This window comes from Canis aureus, chromosome 21 (genome assembly GCF_053574225.1).
Source record: "Canis aureus isolate CA01 chromosome 21, VMU_Caureus_v.1.0, whole genome shotgun sequence".
NCBI lineage: Eukaryota > Metazoa > Chordata > Mammalia > Carnivora > Canidae > Canis > Canis aureus.
This window is the reverse complement of record NC_135631.1, coordinates 39,045,945-39,068,348: the sequence shown is the minus strand read 5'-3', so window position 1 is coordinate 39,068,348 and position 22,404 is coordinate 39,045,945. Positions and strand designations below refer to the sequence as shown.

At 39.0% G+C, this 22,404-nt stretch overlaps 1 protein-coding gene across 10 annotated transcripts in view; it reads left to right on the top strand.

Moving 5' to 3' along the window:
- The window catches only part of FBXL13 (F-box and leucine rich repeat protein 13), a 204,777-nt gene that overhangs the window by 120,204 nt on the left and 62,169 nt on the right, over positions 1-22,404 (top strand). For all 10 annotated transcript variants that reach the window (XM_077863928.1, XM_077863934.1, XM_077863930.1 and 7 more), the window contains 4 exons: positions 14,723-14,821; positions 15,363-15,480; positions 15,581-15,743; positions 22,183-22,302. In XM_077863928.1, coding sequence (XP_077720054.1) covers positions 14,723-14,821; positions 15,363-15,480; positions 15,581-15,743; positions 22,183-22,302 — 500 coding nt within the window. The remainder of the gene's footprint in view (positions 1-14,722; positions 14,822-15,362; positions 15,481-15,580; positions 15,744-22,182; positions 22,303-22,404) is intronic.

Below are 22,404 nucleotides of genomic sequence, written 5' to 3'. Positions count from 1 at the left end.
AATTCATACAGAAACATCCTTGAGTGCTCCCAGACCCTAAAACTAATCTTTCTTAGGTTTTCTGACATTTAGGGACATGTCTTGCTAATGGATGCACAAAATAAATAGAGATAAAGCACAGCTGCTCTGAGACCCAGTTGAGACCAGTGGCGGCTTGATGCTAGGGTGCTGAGCTCCCAGGGAAGATGCCACTCGGACTGTCTGCGGTGCCTGCTGTCTCTGTAATGGCTCACTGCAAAATCCTCTTTGGATTTCTTTTGGCTAGTGAAAATAGGTACTAATGGAGGTCTTTTTGTAAAAGTGAAGTAGCCCAATGAGCTTTCAAAAAGCAGGGGATACCTATGTAAGAATGTAGTCTTGAGTTCTTATATTGTGGTTCTGTGTGTATATGTTTTAATTCTCTTGCATGATGCTGTGCTATATATCTGACAATATTTCTGACAATATTTCTAAAGTTGACTCTCTAAAGTACCTCTTCTTCTCTCCAAACCCTGAATCACAGAGAGCCCCAGGGTTCAGTGCTTGGTCCATTTTTCTTCTCAGCCTATACCTACTCCCCTGGTGATCATGGCTTTAAATATCACCTACAATAATGAGCAAATATATATATGTATATATACACACACACACAGATGCTCACTCACACATATATACATACATATGTACATAATATATGTCTATAGGAGTGTGTTTACAGACATATACATGTATATATGCTTGTAGGAGCCTATGTATGCATATAAGATGATATAGAAGTAATCTATATTTATAGAAGTAATATGTGATGTATATATACAGACACATATATATGATAGGTATCTCCAACACAGACTTCCTTCTCAAATTTCAGACTCCTATTAAAAAAAAATCCCTGCTCTAAAAAATAACTCCTTGTTCCACCTTCAACCTTCCCCGTGTCACTTAAGGACAGATGCTCCACATTTACAGTTCCTTGGGCCAAAAATCTTAGAGTCACCTGTTACATCTTGAACTGTAACCCTCTACATTCATATATTGAAGTCCTCAATCCCTAGAACCTCCTTTCTTGGAAATAGGGTTGTTCCAGATGTAATTAGCTAGGATGAAGTCATTAGGATGGCCCTAATCCAATATAAATGACGTCCTTAATAAAAAAGGGGACATTGGGACACAGATGTACTCATACAGAACAGTGCCACGGGAACATGAAAACAGCCATCTACAAGCCAAGCCAAGAGGCCTGGACCATATCCTTCCCTCTTCCCTCGCATTAAAGGAAGCAACCTCAGAAGGAACCAACCCTGCTGACACCTTGATCTTGGAGTCTTAGCCTCCAGAGCGGTAGGATGACACATTTCTGTTATTTAAGGCACCCAGTTTGTGGTACTTTGTTACAGCAGATCTAGCTCACTAGTCTGTTATCTTGGACTTTTCTCTTTCTCTTACTGCACATCACTCTGCCAGGAAAGCCAGGATGCTGTTACTTCAGAACTACCTGGGATCTAACTCTTCCTCACAACCTCCGCAGCTCCCAGCCCAGGTCACCAGCATCTCTTGTCTACATAAATGTCATGGGCCCCTAACTGGTTTCTCTTCTTTCACTTCTGCCTCCTATAAGTCTGCTCTCAACTCAGCATCTAGAGTGATACTTTTAAAACCCAAGTCGGAAAAATAAAAAATAAAAAATAAATAATACCAAAGTCGGGGGCGCCTGGGTGGCTCAGCGGTTGAGCGTCTGCCTTTGGCTCAGGTCATGATCCCAGGGTCCTGGGATCGAGTCCCACATCAGGCTCCCTGCATGGAGCCTGCTTCTCCCTCTGCCTGTGTCTCTGCCTCTCTCTCTCTCTCTCATGAATAAATAAACAAAATCTTGAAAAAAAAAAAAAAAACAAGTCAATGTCCTCCCTCTTCTCAAATACCTGGGGAGGCATCCCATTTACTCAATAAAAGAAAGACCTCAGCGGGACCTTCATGACCTTACATTCTCTGTCTTCTCCTGCAACTGCCCCGTGGCATGAATTCGTACTACCTCCCCCTTACCAACTCTGCTCCAGTCACACTGGCTGCCTTGCTGTTCCCGTTCCCTTGGCACACAAGCCCTTGCCTTGGAGGGGGTTGGCACTGGCCATCTTTCTTGCCCAGAATCCTCCTCCTGAGCTCTCTGGGTGGCTACCTTCCTCATCTCCTGGGTCTTTTCCCACACATCCCCATAAGTGAGTAAATGGATAACAAGGTATGAGCTAAAATGCTCCAAAGATGCCTACATTGGTTCCCTAGTAACTTTAGCACTCTTCAAAAGTTCTTGTTTCTTTCAGAATCTCAAAATAGAAAAATATGGGTAGGGTGAAGAGCTTTTGTGGAGAACACAAAGCTTTCCTAGCTGTCGATGAGGAAATCCCAATTAGGACGGCAGTGATTCCTGGTTAGGCTTTCCCTTTATCCTCTGCTCTTGCAAGGATACTCCTGTGGATATGATCTTTGGGTGGCCACTTCCCCTACAGATTTATGTATCCCCAACTGTGTGTAGCAGTGGGTTATGACACTGTGTAGGAAGCCAAGCATGAAATGACTGCAGCAATGCTGGGAAGGAAGGCTAGGGCTGTAGCCAGTCTCAGGCTGAAACCGAAATTCCTGGAAAACCAACAACTCTGAACATGGGGTGAAAGAAGGAGCCAGATGAAGGCCGAGGTTCCCATTTATATATTCAGATTTAAGAGAATTAAACCAGAGAGTTAGGGGGCACCTGGGTGGCTCAGTCAGTTGAGTGTCTGCCTTTGGCTGAGGTCATGGTCCCAGGGTCCTGGGATTGAGCCCCGTGTCAGGCTCCTTGCTCCATAGGGAGTCTGCTTCTCCCTTTCCTCTGGCTTGCGTGTGCATGCTCGCTCACTCTCTTTCTCTCTCGCTCGCTGAATGTCTCTCAAATAAATAAATAAAATCTTTTAAAAAACAGCAACAACAGGGGGATCCCTGGATGGCTTAGTGGTTTGGTGCCTGCCTTTGGCCCAGGGCATGATCCTGGAGTCCTGGGATCGAGTCCCGCGTCAGGCTCCCGGCATGGGGCCTGCTTCTCCCTCTGCCTGTGTCTCTGCCTCTCTCTCTCTTTCTCTATCACAAATAAATAAATAAAATCTTAAAAAAAAAACAGCAACAACAGTTAGAGAACTTGTAATAGGCTCACCCTTTGCCCTCTGTTTAGACACCCTCATGCTGACCCTTTCTCCCATTCACCAAGTTAACTGTTCTAGATCTCTGAGGCTTCGTTCAGTCACAGTCTTCTCTAGGAAGCTCTCACCAACCTCTTGTTAGGATTCTTGTGTGTTCTATAATCGTACTTCCACTAAGCATTCTCTAGGTGTTCAGTGGTCTGCTTATTTGTCTATTTTCCCCATTGTGGGCTCCTTGATGGCCAGGATGCTGCCTTGTTGACCTGTGTATCTGCTTCCTTAGCACATAATACAGTACCTTGCATGAAGAGGGACTGTGATCAATGTTTGATGAATGAATAAATGAACAAAAGAAAGAAACAGCAGCCAATTTCAGGGCATGGTCAGCCAGATGCTGTAGGTGGAAGCTCAAGGAGTCTGTTAAGTAACTAAGGCGTTGGCGACTTGTCAGAGCAAAGCCTCAGAGTCTTTTCTTGGTAAGGGTGGAGTCTGACATTTCTTTAGTTTTTTTGTTTAAAGATTTTCTTTATTTGAGAGAGAGAGAGCTCACAAGAGCCAGGGGTTGGGGGCCAAGGGAGAGGGAGAAGTGGACTCCCTGCTGAGGAGGGAGCCTGATGTGGGGCTCGATCCCAGGACCCTAAGGTCATGACCTAAGCTGAAGGCCGACTCTTAACCAACCAGGCACCCCTGCCATTTCTTTAGATTCAGGGGAAGACGAGCCTAGGAAACTATGAAATACTATGGTGAAAGTATTTTCTTCATAAGTTATTTTTCAGTCACTAGACACAAGTCAAGAAAAATGAAAAGGGACAGCATCCCAGAAATGTCCAAATGACTCAGTGCGATAATAATTAATCAGTAGTGCTTGTACTGCTAAGTCTCTCTGGGACCCGTGAATCTTAAAGGTAGGTTGTGCAAACTGCGAACAAGAAGATTCCAAGGTCATTTCAGTTCTCCCTGGGCTTCTAACCTCCCCTTCCAGAGAGGCAAAGATCATGGAAGGCCTTACTCGTTCACCTCCGGGGATTGCGGTAGAGGTGGGAGAAAGTCACAGAGCCACGTCCAGGAATGAATGTACTAGCCGAATGGAACGGAGATTGCATAAGCGAAGCAAGGGGAGAAAGCAATTTCTCTTTTTTTCTCTCTCTCACACAGCAGAAGGCAGTGGGATGGGCAAAGGAGCCCCAGCCTGGAGTGGGGAGCACTGGGATCTAGTCCTTGCTATCCCCCTCACCGCTTGTGCAACTCTGGACAGTCACGTGGTCTTCTGCCTCAGTTCCCTTATCTACACAATGGCTCGTTTGGGCTAGATGATCTCTGAGGTCCTTTTAGGCTTTAGGATCTTGTGCTTCTTTCTGTGTGGATGTCTGGTCCTTGGCACAGAACTGAGAGTGGAGGCACAGTTTTGCTAGGTTATCCAATAGGTAGTTGGAACAGTAATAGTTGTGCGACCAGCTACACCAGTTGCAAATAAGCAGATTATGTACCAAAATTTATTGGCGACAGTTAAATTCAAAATTATAATTCATTTATATTTGTTTGATTCCATTTTCCCTTATTATGTATTTTAAAGGATGGTAATAATTTCTGTCATTTTTTGGGTAGACTGGGTGCTAGGTGTTGAGGTTTTTCCTTATTATTTTATTATCTCATTTAATCTTTATAAATAACTATGTGAGGTGGGTATCATAACTCTCATTTTAGACATGTGGAAACTGAAAAATGGTGTGCTGGCAAATATTTAACAACTGGCAGAGAGCAGGAAAAGCCCTGATTTTCAATGATTGATCATTTCCATGGTGTAAATACTCTCACCATTAACTATTTCAAGTTTCCAATGAGAAGTCATTGAACAGAGAGTTGGGAAGAGAGGTACCATGGTATACCATGAGGTAATATTTTCACTATACAGATACAATAAACAATATCCTCAAGAGCATAGGTAATAGTAACACATAATAAGATAATTAGGAAGTGACAAGTTTGAGTATTCACTAGCTTTGTTGATATAATTTACTTAAAGTTTATATGATTTATTTTTTAATCTGGCTGTATTTTTTGGGGGGGATTTATTTATTTGAGAGAGAGAAAGAGAGCATGACCAGGGGGAGGGGCAGAGAGAGAGGGAGAGAAGCAGCCTCCCACTGAGTGAGGGGCTCCATCTCCCAGGGTTTGAACTCTCAGGGCTCCATCTCACAACTCTGAGATCATGACCTGAGCTGTAACCAAGAGTCAGATGTTTAATCGACTGAGCCACATAGGAGCGTCTAATCTAATTTAACAACAGGCTTGCAGAGCCTAAAAATTCAACAGTTTGTGCTTGCAAGCTGGTATTAACTGGCCCCACACACCACTTAAAATGAAGACAGAGTAAGTAACTCGCCTAAGGTCACACAAAAAATGTCTGGCCGAGATTAGAACCTTGATCTCACTAATTCTGAAGAATAGGCTCTATACCAGCAGACTGTAATTTGTAAAATTGTAAAGTGCTATATACTGCATATGGTAAAAAAAAAAAAAAAAAAAAAAAAAAAAAAAAGTTGCATTTCCTATTTGAAAAAAACAGTAAGTGGTCTTAAGTGTCATTAATAAGAAGGAGTTCTAGTGGAAAAACAATCATGAATCAGAATAGCCACCGTACAATTTCTGCATCAGTTCTTGTGCCTCAGTTTCCCTGTTAAAGGAATGCTTTATATCTTTTCTGAATCACACTTCAAACTGTGTTGGGGGAAAAAATAAAATTCATGAAAATTGTTTTATATTTCTTGTAAGATAGGACTCATATAAATTTAAATGGTTGTTATGATATTAGTTTGAGTGTAACTTCATGCTAGCCATATTGAAAATAAAAATAGAGAAATACAACAAACACCTACTATTAGCATCCATTGCTTAAGACAATCTCTTTGTAGGCAAACTGTATTAGGATGTTTATTACATTAAGCAGTAAAAAAATGAAACATCTGGCAATGATTTTTAGATCTTGAAAAATCAGATGGCAAAATGAGTCTCAGAGGATGAAGATCATGTTTCATACTCCTGAAAAAAGGTTTGACAAAAATTTTAGTGCTTTCTGAAAAACCATACTTCTTTCAGTTTCTACTCTGTTCCCTATCTTAGGATGTGACTTACAGACAAAATTTCATAAACTCTTCACAAAACTCTCCTTAAGTCTTTGGACCTAGGTGAAGCCTGTGGTTAGAGCTCCAGCTGCAAGCCACCCTCTAGCTCAGTTAATCTAGACAAACCGAGTAGCTTCATGGATCATTGTGTTGGAATAAGAAAGAATTATGGTTGTGATTCTCTTAGTCAAAAAGGAGATAAACGTCCATTATAGTACAGGAGAAGCTGTGAGTAATTTGGCCATTGGATGAGGAAAAGAACAGGATAGTGTACTCTAAACAAGAATAATAAAGTTTAAGAAGGACCAAGGCTGCCTCTACAGATCACAGCCCTGAGTCATTGTGTAGTGAGCGCACAGAGTTGCCATGCATGCTTGCCTTCCTGGCATCTGTAGGCCTCACTAATCTTGTATTCTAATTTCTCACTCACATTGGAAGATGAAACTTTCTTTTTTATGATTGGCTATCTGATGTTTTTAGATAAATACAGTAATCTTTAACAAATAACCATACTGATTACCTCCTTCCTCCGCCTTTGGAACTAGTAATTTTAATTTACATTCTACAAAAAATTTATTCAACAACTACTTAGTCTACTAACAAACAGTTGTTATATCATCCGGTGCTCCAAGCCCCTGTGTTGTACCGTAAAGGACATGATGGATAAGATGCTGTCTGTGTTCCTTGGCAAGAATATTAGACATGTGCATAAGTAGTTATCATACAAGGCAGATGATGCAAATTCAAACTGAGGCCTATGGTGTTTGGTGTTCTGGGGCCTAAGAGGAAGAAACACTCCTACCTGAAGCGATCCAGGGAGGGTACCTAGGAGAAGTGCGTTAGCAAACGCAGAGGAGGGGGTAGCCATGAAGAACATCTAGACTGGAAAGTATGGGGTCATCAGAGGGATAATAAGTAGGCCTCTCTTCCTGTCACCACAGGGGACACAGTATTTGAAATCCTGTCAAGGCTTTTTAGCACAGGTCCTGGGAAGTATTGCTATTTTAGAAGCTTGTGGCACATTTGAATGCAATAAAACAAAATGTTCCATGTTTTGGGAAAAATCTTTGTCTTTCTCTCCAACCACTCATTCCACTTGCTAAGCCAGTCTTCTTTGAGGTTACCTGGAGGTCATGAAGGATATATGGATATGACTAAAGTCATTACATTATCCATTAGTCATTGGTTACAGTGTTGTTCAAATGAGAGAAACAGCTGGAAATGGTACAGGAACACAACTTGGGCAATGTCTACCTAAGATAGATATTTCTAGCTGTCACAGAAGGTCTGGCCCTACATATATCTCTTTTCTGTGTTGCTGAGTTAACTGGTCCAGAGACAATGTTGTAAAGAAGTGGGAAGTGTGAACTTAGTACTATGCTAATTCTCCTTGAGCTAAGTTCCTTCCTTCCTTCCTTCCTTCCTTCCTTCCTTCCTTCCTTCCTTCCTTCCTCCCTCCCTCCCTCCCTCCCTCCCTTCCTTCCTTCCTTCCTTTCTTTCTTTTCTTTCTTCTTCTTCTTCTTCTTTTTTTTTTTTTTTTTTTTTTTTTTACTATCCTGGAGGAGCAAAGAGGGATCTGAGCTAGTCCTTGGTGCTCACACTTTGGTTTTCATTTTGTATTGCTCACTGACAACTCATTTCCTTCACAGACAGCTCTGTCCTGTCCTGCTCATGGGTTGAGACCCACCCAGAGGCAGCTGGAGAGAATTTCCTAGGATCACCAAAACTTCTCTATCCCCAATCAGCAGCAGTAGCTGTCTGCTGGGACTTGAGATTGGAACAGCATTGGTGCGGCCAACTTCCCAACCAATGGGAGTTCAACCAGCAGAGAGCAGAGTGAAAGGGCTCCAGTTGTTGTCCAGACTAAAGCCATTTAACAACTAAACAAAGAGAAATTAGATCCCAAGTTTTGTAAGAATACTAAACAGAAAACGCACAGGTATCAGCTGTGGCAGGGCTTGCTTCTTAACATGGTGAAGTATTTTACTTTTTCCCTAGGAGAGGAATTTTTAATTTCAGGCTTATATGACCATTATTTCAGTGAAGAGAAAGGACAACTAATGGTTGGCCTAAAAGATTCTGGCAAGAATATTTGAGTCATAAAATATTAGCCAAGCATCTTTTTGGATATTCTAAAATAAACCATGTAGAGAACCAAGCATTTCGTGCCAAGACAAAACTAAAAAGTTCTTCTTAGAGGTTTCCCCCACCTCTTCTCTGGATACAGTCTTATTGGTTGATAGCACCAAGTGTCTGGCTGCATTGCAAGGAATCACTCAGCTGTGGCTGATTACTGCTATAATTTTTTCCCTTGTTCAGAAAATCTTGTCATGAATATGTTTCCAAGACAGCAAGAAAGAAAAGTTTCTTTCTTTCTTTTTCTTTCCCCCAGGGGAAGCCATTATTTGAAACACTAGTGGTAGGGTAATGGCCCAGGATTTGAGATAAAGGGAAAGAATTTAGAAGTATTGTAAAAAACAACTATTCCCATCCCTCGAATTGTGTGTCCTGTGGGGATTGGTGGCCTCTAGATGGTGTGACTCAGTATCATTTGTTCATTCATTCAGTACTTGTGGAGCACTCACTCTTCCTGACATGGTCCAGCCCTGGGGACAAATCTCACGACTTCTCTGAATACCATTTCATTTCTTTATGTGTGTGATGCGAGGGATGCACTAGAATGATCTCTCAAGGTCCTCTACCTCTAGTTCTTGAATCTTCACTTCTCTGTGGGAGCACAATGCACTCAGGAGAATAGTAATAAGAAAGCATGTGTCCAGTATTACATGCCAGACACTGTGCTAACTAACCACTTTTACATATACATTATCCCATTTTGTTTTCTTAAGTAGTTCCTAAAAAAAATTGGGGTATTATTATACCCATTTTACAGATGACAAAACTAAGTGTCAAGAGAGGTTGAGTTGCCTTTTGTGAGAAAGAAGCAGAGCCAGGCTCAAACCCATCTCTGCTGACTCCAAGCTCTCTGATCTCCAGATTTTTTTTTTTTAAGATTTTATTTATTTATTCATGAGACAGACAGAGAGAAAGAGGCAGAGACACAGGCAGAGGGAGAAGCAGGCTCCGCACAGGGAGCCCTACATGGGACTCGGTCCCGGAACTCCAGGATCACGCCCCAGGCTGAAGGCAGGCGCTAAACCATTGAGCCACCCAGGGATCCCCTGATCTCCAGATTTTTAATGTTCATTCACCTCCCCTGGAATTTTCTCTGGGAATACTTGTAGAAAATACCTCATTCTTGCCTTATGGGTCTTCCGTTAGCTTTCCCTCCCTCCTTACCCACTATATAATTCTTATTTATCCCAAGGGTGATTTTGCCACTTTATCCAAGTCTAGCGCTCCCACTGCTTTGCTTTCACTTGTCCTTTACCTTTGACTTGGAATTGTTTCAATTTTTGTTTGTAGTCAGATTCTGTATTCTTTCCCAGACTTTATTTGTCTTACTCCCAAATTTAATTCATTCGGCCCCAAACAGTTGTCCAACACAGTAAGAAATTTTAAAAAGAGTGTAAGTTCATTTATTTGGGGAGGGGGGTAATTAAGACATGCAGATTATAGGAAAGGGTTATGGCTAAAATAGAGCTTTAGGCTTGTAAGAGAAAGAGAAGGAAAGTAGCTGGAGTCATGCATTGGAACTTGAGAAATAGTCAAGGCTTGGGTAGAGGAAAAGAGAAAGAGGCAGAGGGAGGTACAAGGTCAGAAAAAAGCAGAGAGGTCTACTGAGTACTGGAGAAATCAGATGTCTTTCTGGCTGGGGCATCTAGGTTTAAAAACCTATGGCAGCTGGGATGGGACAGTTGAAACGGATGTTGTTGCTGAAGAATATTAATCAGAAGGAACACTGGATTAAGAGTCTGAACATCTGTGTTCTTGCTCTGTCAATTTTTAATCTGGGGAAAAACGATCAAGGAACCAGAGCATCTGTTTCCTTATCTCCTGGAGCCTATCTCAGCATATAGGAGAAGTCCAAGCTCCTTGGAATAGCCTGCCTTTCTCTGGCTGTTCCTACCTCCTGCCATTTTGTAGTAGGTCATCAAGTGTGAGCAGTCACTTCTGAGTGGAGACTTCCATAACACTGGATAATCACATTCCCTCTCTGAAAAATGATTTCTCGCAAAGCTACACAGGTTAAATAATACTCAGACACATGCATTTAAAAATAGAATGCTTCCCCTACTAATGTAGTTATTCAACTTTGAGAAACTGAAATTCCTTAATTAAGTATTTGGAATTGAAACTTTAAAGGCTTGAAGGTTTCTGTTTTAAATTCACAATATGAGGTGACAATAAGATCTTTAAGCTTTCCTTTTAAATTTTGCCTTGTTCAAGTACTTAGTGGTGCCAGATAGAGTGGATAATCTCAAAGATGATGATATGGATAAAAATGTGGCCAGGCAAGTTCATATGATCAGCCAAAACCAAGCAGGCAAGAGCAAACAACATCAGCTATGAATCTCAAATGTTCAAAGCCCCCAAAGTAGCTGTGATGGTTAATTTTATGTGCCAGCTTGAATGGCCCATGGGGTATCCAACTATTCTATTAAACATTATTGTAGGTTTGTCTGTGAAGGGAATTTTTTTAAGATTATTTATTTATTCATTCATTCATTCATGAGGGGCACGGAGAGAGGCAGAGACACAGGCAGAGGAAGAAGCAGGCTCCCTGAAGGGGGCCTGATGCAGGACTTGATTCCAGGACCTCAGGATCACAACCTGAGCAGATGCTCAACCACTGAGCCACCCAGGCGTCCCTGTGAGGGTGTTCTGGATAAAGTCAACTTTTACATTGGTAAACTGAGTAGAGCAGATTACCTTCCCCAGTTTGGTTGGGCCTCAGCCAATCTGTTGAAGGTCTAAGTAGAACAAAGGGCTAAGAAAGAGAATTCTTATATATAAATTTCTGTGTGCAGCTCTATTTCTTTAGGAAAATTTTCTCAAATTCCTGGGCCAAAATAGACATTGTTCAGATATTAGAAACATATTTCCCAAAAACTCTTTAGAAAAAAACTGTTCTAGTATCTCAGTCCATTCAGGCTGCTATAGTAAAATGTCAGAGACTAGACAGGCTATAAACAGCAGGCATTTATTTCTCACAGTTCTGAAGGCCGGGAAGTTCAAGATCAGCACTGACAGATTCAATGTCTATTTAGAGTCTGCTTCCTGGTTCACAGACAGTGCCTTCTCACTGTAACCTTACATGGTGGAAGGGGTAAGGGATCTCTCTGGGGCCTCCTTTATAAGAGTGCTAAATGCAATCATGAGAGCAGAGTCCAAAATTACCTCTGAAAGGATCTATATCCTGATGACATCACCTCCGTGAGGGTTTAGGATTTCAATATATGAATTTTGCAGGGACACAAGCATTCAGAACATAGACTAAATATATTTCTACCTGAGGCAGCCCCTCAAGGTTGCATGCTCAGACCCTGCTCTCAAGGGCTTCCCCTGGCCTTTGACCAAGTACTCACACTGTCATGTGTGCTGGGCAACAGAACCTAGCTATACGCATGGTTCTCCTAATTCATTCACACATGCTTCCATTTACTCACGTAGTAATATTACTTGATTATCTACTCAGTTGACACTCTAGGTACCCTGCTGGGAGCTGGGGTACAAGGGAGTTAGTTCAACAATTAAATATAATGTAAATTTAACTATAGTTATGATACTTAAACAGTGCTTTAAGTGTCTAAAAAGACCCTGGCCTAATCTGAGGCTCAGGGACACTTAAGGAGAAGGCGGCATTTGAGCTGAGCTCTGGTTGTCGTGAGGATGTGGCACTCAGTTCCCTAACTTTTGGCTAGTCCTTTTTAAATAGGTGGAGGCTTTAATGACAGAACCTTGGAAGTCACCTTGAGTGACAGATGGTACACATGAAGTCTTCAGAGGTCTCCTAAGAGGTCCCTTATAGCTGCTCTTGCTTGTTCTCTGTCATACTGTTGTGACGATGACTTTGCAGGGGTGTTCCCTCTGCTGTCTCTTCCTGGGTGGACTCTCAGTCTAATTATCACCACTCTTACAGTGAGTGAGTCTAAATGCCATCTGATTTCCCATTCATCCTATTTGTTATAGGAAATGAAACCTAAATAAATTATTTTAAGAAAATTCATAATCAAATGCATCTGATCCTTCATTCAGTATTTTGAATATACTCCACTGCTGCTGCTTCCACTAATGTGGATAATAATGGCTGAAAGAAAAATCAATACTACAAACCTGCAGTAATCAAAACAGTGTGGTATTGGCATTAAGATAGACATAAAAACCAATGAAATAAAAAAAAAAAAACACAATGAAATAGAATGAAAGACCAGAAATAAACCTACACTTTTATGGCCAATTGATTTTCAACAAGGGTGCCAAGACCATTAAATGGGGGAAAGAATACTCTCTTGAACAGTTGGTGCTTGGGCAACTGGATATCTGCACACCAAAAAATGCAGCTGGATTCCTACCTCATACCGAATACAAAAATTAACTCAAAATGGACCAATGACTGGGACACCTGGGTGGCTCAGCAGTGGCATGTCTGCCTTTGGCTCAGGGTGTGATTCTGGGGTCCCGGGATCAAGTCCCACGTCGGGCTCCCTGCATGGACCCTGCTTCTCCCTCTGCCTGTGTCTCTGCCTCTCTATCTCTCTGTGTCTCTCATGAATAAATAAATAAAATATTTTTAAAAATGGACCAATGACCTAAATATAAGAGCTAAAATAATAAACCTTAGAAGAAAACACTGAAGGTAAATCTTTGTGACTTGGATTGGGCAATGGATTCTTAGATATAACTCCAAAAGCATAAGCAGAAAGAGAAAAAAAACCAGGTAAATTGGGCTTCATCAAAATTAAAAATTTGTGCATCGAAGGACATTATTTAAAAAGGGAAAGACAACCCAAAGAATGGGAGGAAATATTTGCAGATCACCTATCTAAAGGTCTAGTGTCTAGGATATATAAGGAACTCTTACAAATCAAAAACAGAAAGACAACCCAATTAAAAAATAAGCAAAGGGCTTGAATAGACATTCGCCCAAAGAAGATATGCAGGTGACTGATAAACACATGAAAAGATGCTCAATATCATTAGTCATTAAGGAGATGCAAATCAAAATCACAATGAGGTACCATTTCAAAACCACTAGGAAATTTTTTAAAAAGGAAAATATGGGGGACACCTGGGTGGCTCAGTGGTTGAGTGTCTGCCTTTGGCTCAGGGCATGATTCTGGGGTCCTGGGATCAAGTCCCACACAGGGCTTCTTGCAGGGAGCCTGCTTCTCCCTCTGCCTATATCTCTGCCTCTCTCTGTGTGTCTCTCATGAATAAATAATAAAATCTTTTAAAAAAATAAAGGAAAATGAAAAATAATGTTGGCAAAGATGTGAAGTGGGAACACTCTAGATTGCCTGTGGAAAGTGAAATAGTGTAACCACTGTAGAAAACATTTGGGTGGTTCCTTAAAAAATTAAACATAGAATTACCATATAGTCCAGCAATTCTGCTCCTATGCATACACTCAAAAGAATTGAAATACTGGTACTCAAACAAATAGATGTACATGCATATTCATAGTAGCACTATTCAAAATATCCAAAAGATGGAAACAACCCAAATATTATTCATCAACAGATGAACAGTTGAACAAAATGTGGTATATTCATTCAATATTATTCAACCATAGGGGTGCCTGGGTGGCTCAGTCGGTCAAATGTCTGCCTTTGGCTAAAGTCATGATCTTAGGGTTCTAGGATCGAGCCCTGTGTCAGGCTACCTGCTCAGAGGGGAGTCTGCTTCTCTCCCTCTGTCCCATTCCCTTCCCTCCATTTATGCTCTTTCTCAAATGAAGAAATAAACTCTTAAAAAAAAGAATATTACTCAGCCATAAGAATGAATAAGGTACTGATACATGATGCTACACCATGATGCTAAGTGGAAGAAAGGAGACACAAAAGGCTATATATTGTATGATTCCACTTACTTGAAATATTTAGAATAGGTAAATCCACAGAGATAGTGATTTCTTGGGACTGGGAGAAGGCGTGTGTAAGAAGAAACTACCTAATAGATTAGGTGTCTTTTAGGAGTGATAAAAATGTTTTGGGACTAGACAGAGGTTATGGTTGCATCAAACTATGAATGGTTAATGGCCCATTTAAGTGATTAATTTGTGTTATGTGAATTTTGCCTCAATAAGAAATTAAACAATAAGTTAGCTAGACTTATTGTAATCATTTCACAAAACATACATATAAGAAATTAAGTATTAAAGAAGAAAAGACTAGATTCTTTCCCTCTTATGTCTGCCATATTTAATGGTTTCAGTTTTAAAATATAGTAGCAAAATCATGACATACCTTTGGTTATTTATAACTTCTTTAGGCTTTTATTAGGTGTCATGCTAATGGGTTCTCCCATCATTTTCATCTACTCTGTACAATTCAGATTTCAGTCCAAGGCTTCAGGAACATTGCAAACAGCTGCACTGGAATTATGCATCTGACCATCAATGACATGCCAACTCTGACGGACAACTGTGTAAAAGTAGGTAGTTGCAAAGTACATTTTATTCTCAGTCCTAATAGATGGGCACATTTTTTAGTGGCATGAATTACTGAAAAGTATGAATGGGATTTTCAACTTAGTTGTTTTTATAGTAAGAAAATCATTAAAAATTTACACACCCACACACACACACAAACATTTGAACATTTGAATCCTTACGCACCCTACAAGAACCTTTGTTTCACAATTAGGATATTTTTGTTTCAGAGATACTGTAGCCTAAGCATAAACTTTTAGTTTTACACGTCAAACTTCTAAATGTAGTAATATTTTTCAGCATTCCATTTTCTCATGTTGTCCCTCAACTTCATAACATGATTTAATTCTGATTCCTCTCCATTACTCAAATGTAACTATACTCAAATATATTAAATAAAAGTTCCATTGTCTTTGAAATTAGGAAAATTTAATAGTTAATATGTCTGCTTCTGAAAATATTGAGAAAAATAAATAACCTCATTACTTTGCTAAGCTTGTTCTATACACAGTGGTAAATTTAATCATCTTTTTTCTTCTAAAGGCGTTAGCTGAAAAGTGCACTCGTATTACATCAATAGTTTTCATTGGTGCGCCACATATCTCTGATTGTGCTTTTAAAGCTCTTTCGACTTGTAACCTCAGAAAGATCCGATTTGAAGGTCTGTGATATTAAAAATGGGGTTCAGCATTAATGTTTAATTTTATTCTTGGGGAATTACAAATACAATACTTGTCTTCTGTTTGTTTGTTTTAAAACAGGAAATAAAAGGATTACTGATGCATGCTTCAAATATATACACAAGAATTATCCAAACATCAATCACATTTACATGGTAGACTGCAAGAGAATAACAGATGGTAGCCTTATGTCGCTTTCACCTTTGAAGCAACTAACTGTGTTGAATTTGGCAAATTGTATAAGGTAATGAGTCACTCAGTTATATATTCAAGAAATATTAATTATCTAGAATGTGCAAGACCCTCTCCTCAAGATGCTCACTGGTCAGTAAACATGAAAATCTGTGGCAACACCAAGAAGGGGCACCCATGTGGAATCATGGGCCCTTAAAAGATTAAATGAATTCCCAGGAACACTTAAGGGCTACTTTTCCTAGTGAGGGTTCTCATGGCTAGTTCAGTTAACAGGCCTTTTCCCAAATGGGCTTTGTTAGCTGCTTAGGAGGAATCAATCTTACTGAAGGGTTTCCTCTTGAGTACTGGTTAGATTTTTCCTCGTGTGGATTCCCTAACAGATGAACAGATGACAAATTCTTAATAAAATAAAAGTTGAATTTCAGCCTCATATTTCACTCAAGTTTCTACAGATTAACTACTTTAAAAATAAATGGAGGTGGGGATCCCTGGGTGGCTCAGTGGTTTGGTGCCTGCTTTCGGCCCAGAGCATGGTCCTGGAGACCCAGGATCGAGTCCCACATCGGGCTCCCTGCATGGAGCCTGCTTCTCCCTCTGCCTGTGTCTCTGCCTCTCTCGATCTCTGTGTCTCTCATGAATAAATAAATAAAATCTTAAAAAAAAATAAATGGAGGTTTTCTACTTCCATAGTTGACAAAACATTTCAAACAACTCTTTGCCACAATTTATATCCTTGATGAAACATACTTTAAATACATTGCTGAACCCACAAAGAGTAAGAGAAAGCTCTAATATCTAATATCCTGATTCTGCACCAGCCTCTCAACAAACATACTCTGAGATGAATAATGAATAGCAAGCAAACATAAAAGGTATTGCTGCTCTGAGCATAGATGTTTATGTCACCATTGCCTAGGCTCCTGCAAGAAGTTAATTCAATGCTTCCCCGGAGGAGAGCATTTTCTATTTAGACCTCTAGGATTCCTCAGATTAAGAATAAAATATAGCTGCTCACAATTAAAAATTGTTATGTATGAAGACATGAGACACCATGAAAAAGAGTCACCAGAAACAGCAAAATAAATTTGACCTTCAAATAATTCAGATATTGGAGTTATCAGGCATAGGATATTAAGCAAATGTGTATGAAATATCTGAAGAAATTAATGAAATCAGAAACATTAGCAGGCAACAAAATATGATAAAATATTATTTTTAGAAAAAAACAACTTTAAAAAATACAAAATATAAGAGTTATTGAAATAAACTCAATGGATTTCCAGATAGCAGATTAGAACTCACTGAGGAGAAAAGTACAGAGATGGAAGATAATTCCTTTCATGATAGCAGAGTAAAAAAAAAAAAAAAAAAAGAGAGAAAAAAGAAAATATGAAAGAGTATATCGTAGGATAAAAAGACAGAGAAAGTTTAGTATAAAAGTTTCAGATTAGATTTTAAAAAACTCATCTATAAGAGATAAGCTTAAACAGTAACTTTGAGAGTCAGAGAATATACATTTCCCTCAACACACATCAGTCCTTTTTAAAATGGACTATGCATGAAGTTTTAAAACAAGTTTCAACAACTTTTAAATTATAGGTATCAACAAACTCTATTTCTCTTACTACAATGCTATTAAATTAAAAACCAGTAATGAAAAGGTAAATTAAAAACATATACATGTTTTAAAAGTAAAAATTCCAGGGTGTCAGAATCACTGGAGGAGCTGAATAAAACTACAAACACCTAAACCCTACCCTAGAGCTACTGAATTTGAATATTTAGGAATGGAATCCCAGATTCTGTATTTTTTTTTTAAAGGATAGTCCTTTTTTTAAAAAAAAGATTTATTTATTTATTTATTTATTTATTTATTTATTTATTTATTTATGATAGACATAGAGAGAGAGAGAGAGAGAGGCAGAGACACAGGTAGAGGGAGAAGCAGGCTCCATGCCGGGAGCCCAACGCGGGACTCCATCCTGGAACTCCAGGATCACGCCCTGGGCCAAAGGTAGGCGCCAAACCGCTGAACCACCCAGGGATCCCCTGTATTTTTTTTTTTTTTAAACAACACAGATGCTTTTGATGCACAGACAGATTTGGGACTAACTACATTAACCAATTAACTGGGAACATTAACTGAATAATCCTTTTCTATTGACTTTTGATGCCTCCTGGATTATAATATAAAATTATATATACATCTTTGCAAATTTTAAAAATAATTTATTTATTTATTTATTTATTTATTTATTTATTTATTTATTTATTTAAGAGAGCATGAACAGGGGACAGGAGCAAGGGAGAGGGAGAAATAAGACCCACTGGGCAGGGAGTCCAACTTGGGTCTTGATCCCAGGACCCCAGGGTCATGATGCTTAACCAACTGAGCCACTCAGGCACCCCTGCAATTTTTTTTGTTGTATTGTCATTTTATTTTAAATGTGTTTCTCATAGACTACTTATAATTTAGAGTTATTTGTTAAACCAATTTGACAATCTCATCTTTTAATAGGAGATATTTTCAACTTATTTATATTATTATAAATTATTATAAAACTAATATATTAGGACTTCTTTGTGTTCTATGTCTCTACTATTTGTACTTTTTACCTTTTGTTTTTATTTACTTTTTCTTTTTTAATGTATGGAGTATGTTTTGCTATTTTATTTTTTTATTTTTTATTTTTTTAAAGATTTTATTTTATTTACTCATGAGAGATACAGAGTGAGAGAGAGAGGCAGAGACACAGGCAGAGGGAGAAGCAGGCTCCATGCAGGGAGCCCGACGTGGGACTCGATCCCCTGTCTCCAGGATCACACTCTGGGCTGAAGGCGGCGCTAAACCACTGAGCCACCGGAGCTGCCCTCTTTTGCTATTTTAAAGGCTTTTATATGTCTCTGATTATTGCTTTATTTATTGTTATATCTCTCAAGAATCCTCTTTATTTAAAGACTGAATCCTGGTTCTTCATTTTTTATCTCATTTATTTTTAATTCTTTACCCTTCTGCATTTCAAAGGAACTTTTCAAATATGCCTTCTACATATTAATTCAGTTTTCTAAAAGGGTCAGTTTTGGTTCTGATGACTTAAATTAGGTTATTATACTTATCATTGAATTTTTAGTTTCTTTGCCATCTATTCTTTTTTTCTTTATTAATTTGAGTATAGTTGACACACAGTGTTACATTAGTTTCAGGTGTACAACTTAGTGATTTGACAAATTTATACTTTATGCTGTGCTCACTATCTGTATATAGCTACCGTCTGTCCCTTTACACCATTATTACAATATCATTAACTGTATTCCTTATGCTGTGCCTTTTATTCTCATGACTTATTCATTTCATAACTGGAAGCCTGTATCTCCTCTTTATCCGTTTAGCTCATCCTCCCAACTCTCTACCTTTGGCAACCATCCATTTGTCTTCTGTATTTATAGGTCTGATTCAACTTTTTTTTTTTTTTTAAGATTTATTTATTTATGACAGACATAGAGAGAATGGCAGAGACACAGGAGGAGGGAGAAGCAGGCTCCATACCGGGAGCCTGATGTGGGACTCAATCCTGGGACTCCAGCATCGCGCCCTGGGCCAAAGGCAGGCGCTAAACCGCTGGGCCACCCAGGGATCCCCTGATTCAGCTTTTTGTTTGTTTATTCATTTGGTTTTCTTCTCTTTTGCTTAAAATTTCACTTATAAGTGGAATCATATGTTTTTTTAGATTTTATTTATGAATGGAATTATATGGTTTTGTTTTTGTATGATTTATTTCAATTAGGTCCCTCTAGGTCCACCCATTTTGTCTCAAATGGCATGATCTCATTCTTTTTATGGCTGCATAATATTCCATTGCGTATATTGTATAATGTGTGTATATATACATAATATATATGTATATACATACAACATTTTCTTTATCCGTTCATCTATTGATGGACACTTAGATTGCTTCCATATCTTGGCCATTGTAAATTATGCTGCAGTAAACATGGGATTGATATATATTTTTTGAATTAATGTTTTCATTTTCTGTGGGTAAATATCCAATAGTGCAATTGCTGGATCATATGGTAGTCCTATTTTTCATTTTTTTAGGAGTCTCCATACTGTTTTTCAAGGTGGCTGCACAATTTATATTCCCAACAATAGTGTACAAGTATTCCTTTTTCTCCACATCCTCACCAATACTCACTATTTCTTGTCTTTTTGCTACTAGACACTAACAGGTATGAGGTGATATTTCATTGTAGTTTTGATTTGCATTTCCCTGGTGATAAGTGACATTGAGCATCTTTTTGTGTGTCTGTTAGCCATCTGTAAATCTTTGGAAAAATGTCTCTTCAGGTCCTCTATCTCAATTGGATTATTTGTTTTTTTTTGGTGTTGACTTGTATAAGCTTTTTTTTTTATGATCGATTGATTTTTTTATCTTTTTACAAAAGTTCATTCTTAAATGTACAACAGGATCTAAGACAACACTTTATTCTAGCTGTAGGTTACATTAGTTTCAGGTGTACAACTTAGTGATTTGAGGACAGAATACAGATGTTTAAACAGGAATGGAGATAAGAATCACCATTGCCTCAGGTACAAGGAAGAGCTTACTTTTTGCCAGATTTCTTAATTCCAACTGTGGCGAGGGGCCCTTCCCTGTGGCCTTTGCTTTTAGCTCCTCAATTCCTTCTGCTTCTCTTTCGGTATCTGCTTGAATGCCTTATCTTCCTTGTCCATCTCCGTGGCCTGCTTCTTGGGCTGCTTCAGGGGCTCCTTCCTGCCACCTTTGTGGCTTGACATGGTGCCCACTGCCCCTTCTCCAGACCCTGTCACCAGGGGCCAACTTTTATAAGATCTTTATATATTCTGGATACTAATCCCTTATCAGATGTAACTTGCAAATACCTTCTGCCATTCAGTAAGTTGCTGTTTTATCTTGTTGGCTTCTTTTGCCATGCAAAAAGGTTTCATTTTGATCTAGTCCCTCAATAGTTTATTTTTGCTTTTGTTTCTCTTGCCTTAGAAGACATATCTTGAAAAATCAAGATATATAGAAAAACACTGCTATGTTTGCCATCTGTCTTATCTCAGGTCACTGCCTTTTCATCGTAGAATGCATCTGAGAATATTTTTGGTATAGCCAGGTCACTTATTAATTCCTACTGTTTGTTTAATATGTTCTAATGTTTTTGTATTTTCTTTCAAAAATCGTTTTCAAAGGTATGCTTTCTCAAGTCTTACAAATCCTATGCTGTATTTATTTTCTGGTTAGTAATAAGATCTCTCAATGACTACTCCAGCCCTTGTATTTGCCAATAAATAAGTCAATCAGTTGTGTTTGTACCCTCTTTCTCCCTTTTCTCCTCCTATTCCCTCACCCATCCACCCACCAGACCCTTAACTGCTTTCCCACGTGCTGCCACCATCTCCCTGTCCTAGTACAGATGAAAGGTGAGTTGATGGACACAGGAAGTATCCACTTAATATGGCCCATGCAGCTTAAACAGGCCCATTCACCTTCTGTCCGTACTTCGCAGTTCTTTGTAAATTTGACCAAATACAGGGCATAAAAGCTGTCAGCAGTCAACATATATTGCTCCCAAGGCTCTTCTCATCAGTACACCTACTTGTGGGGTTGTGCTGTGTGAAAGCCACCCCTCTTTGGATGCAATGTGCAATCTCCTGTTGTGCTTTATTTACTGAAATGCTTTTTAGAAAGAGCTGGTGGTCTCCACATGGAATTAGAAATAAAACTCCCAATGGAAGACAAGGAATGGATGGGCCAAACAGATCTCCAGGCAACTATAAAGCATGGTTGGGGCAGGGGATGGAGATGGCCCTGACACACTGGTATCTCTGAATTAGGGGTAGAAAATATGGGAAGACTGAGGTCAAGGTCTTCATCCAGGTTTCTGTACTTCAGCAGAAAAAAATCCACACTCATTAGATTTCCAGTCCAGCTAACTTGACCTTGTATTTTGTGAAAATTCCTTCATTATTCTGGCAGTAGTTTGCCTGTTAGTCTTGGTTTTCTCTCTTTCCTAAGTTTGGGTGTTTTGCTTTTGCAGGAGAGACTGCATCAGGAACTCCTTAACTGGATCACATTTTAACCCAAGAGAAAGAGATCTTAAGAACCATCTGTCTTGTTAATAATTCTAATAATTATGCCATCAAATTGAATGAGCAGTAGACAGGAAGAACATTTTATTTTATTTTATTTTATTTTATTTTATTTTATTTTATTTTATTTATTTATTTTTTTAGGAAGAACATTTTAATTAGTATTTCTCCCATTACTATCATTTGTACTTTTCCTATAACACTAAAAGTTATATAACCAAATTTGGTTTTAAAATATCAACACAATGCCAGTATAAAGATATTACCATGCTATTTTAGAACATATTGAATGTAGTAGCTATTATTTAAGTAGTACTCTATAGATTTACATATAAAATAACATGTAAAGCTTTCCTCTTTCCTACAGAATTGGTGATGTGGGACTAAAGCAATTTCTTGATGGTCCTGTGAGCACAAGGATAAGAGAGCTGAATTTAAGTAACTGTATCCACCTGAGTGATGCCTCTATTGTGAAACTATCAGAGCGGTATGATAAAAAAATAAAATTTTACATCATATCATTAGTAATTGTGTATGTGCTAAAGCAGAGATCAGAGATAAACCTTCAGAGCCATTTTGGAAACTCTTG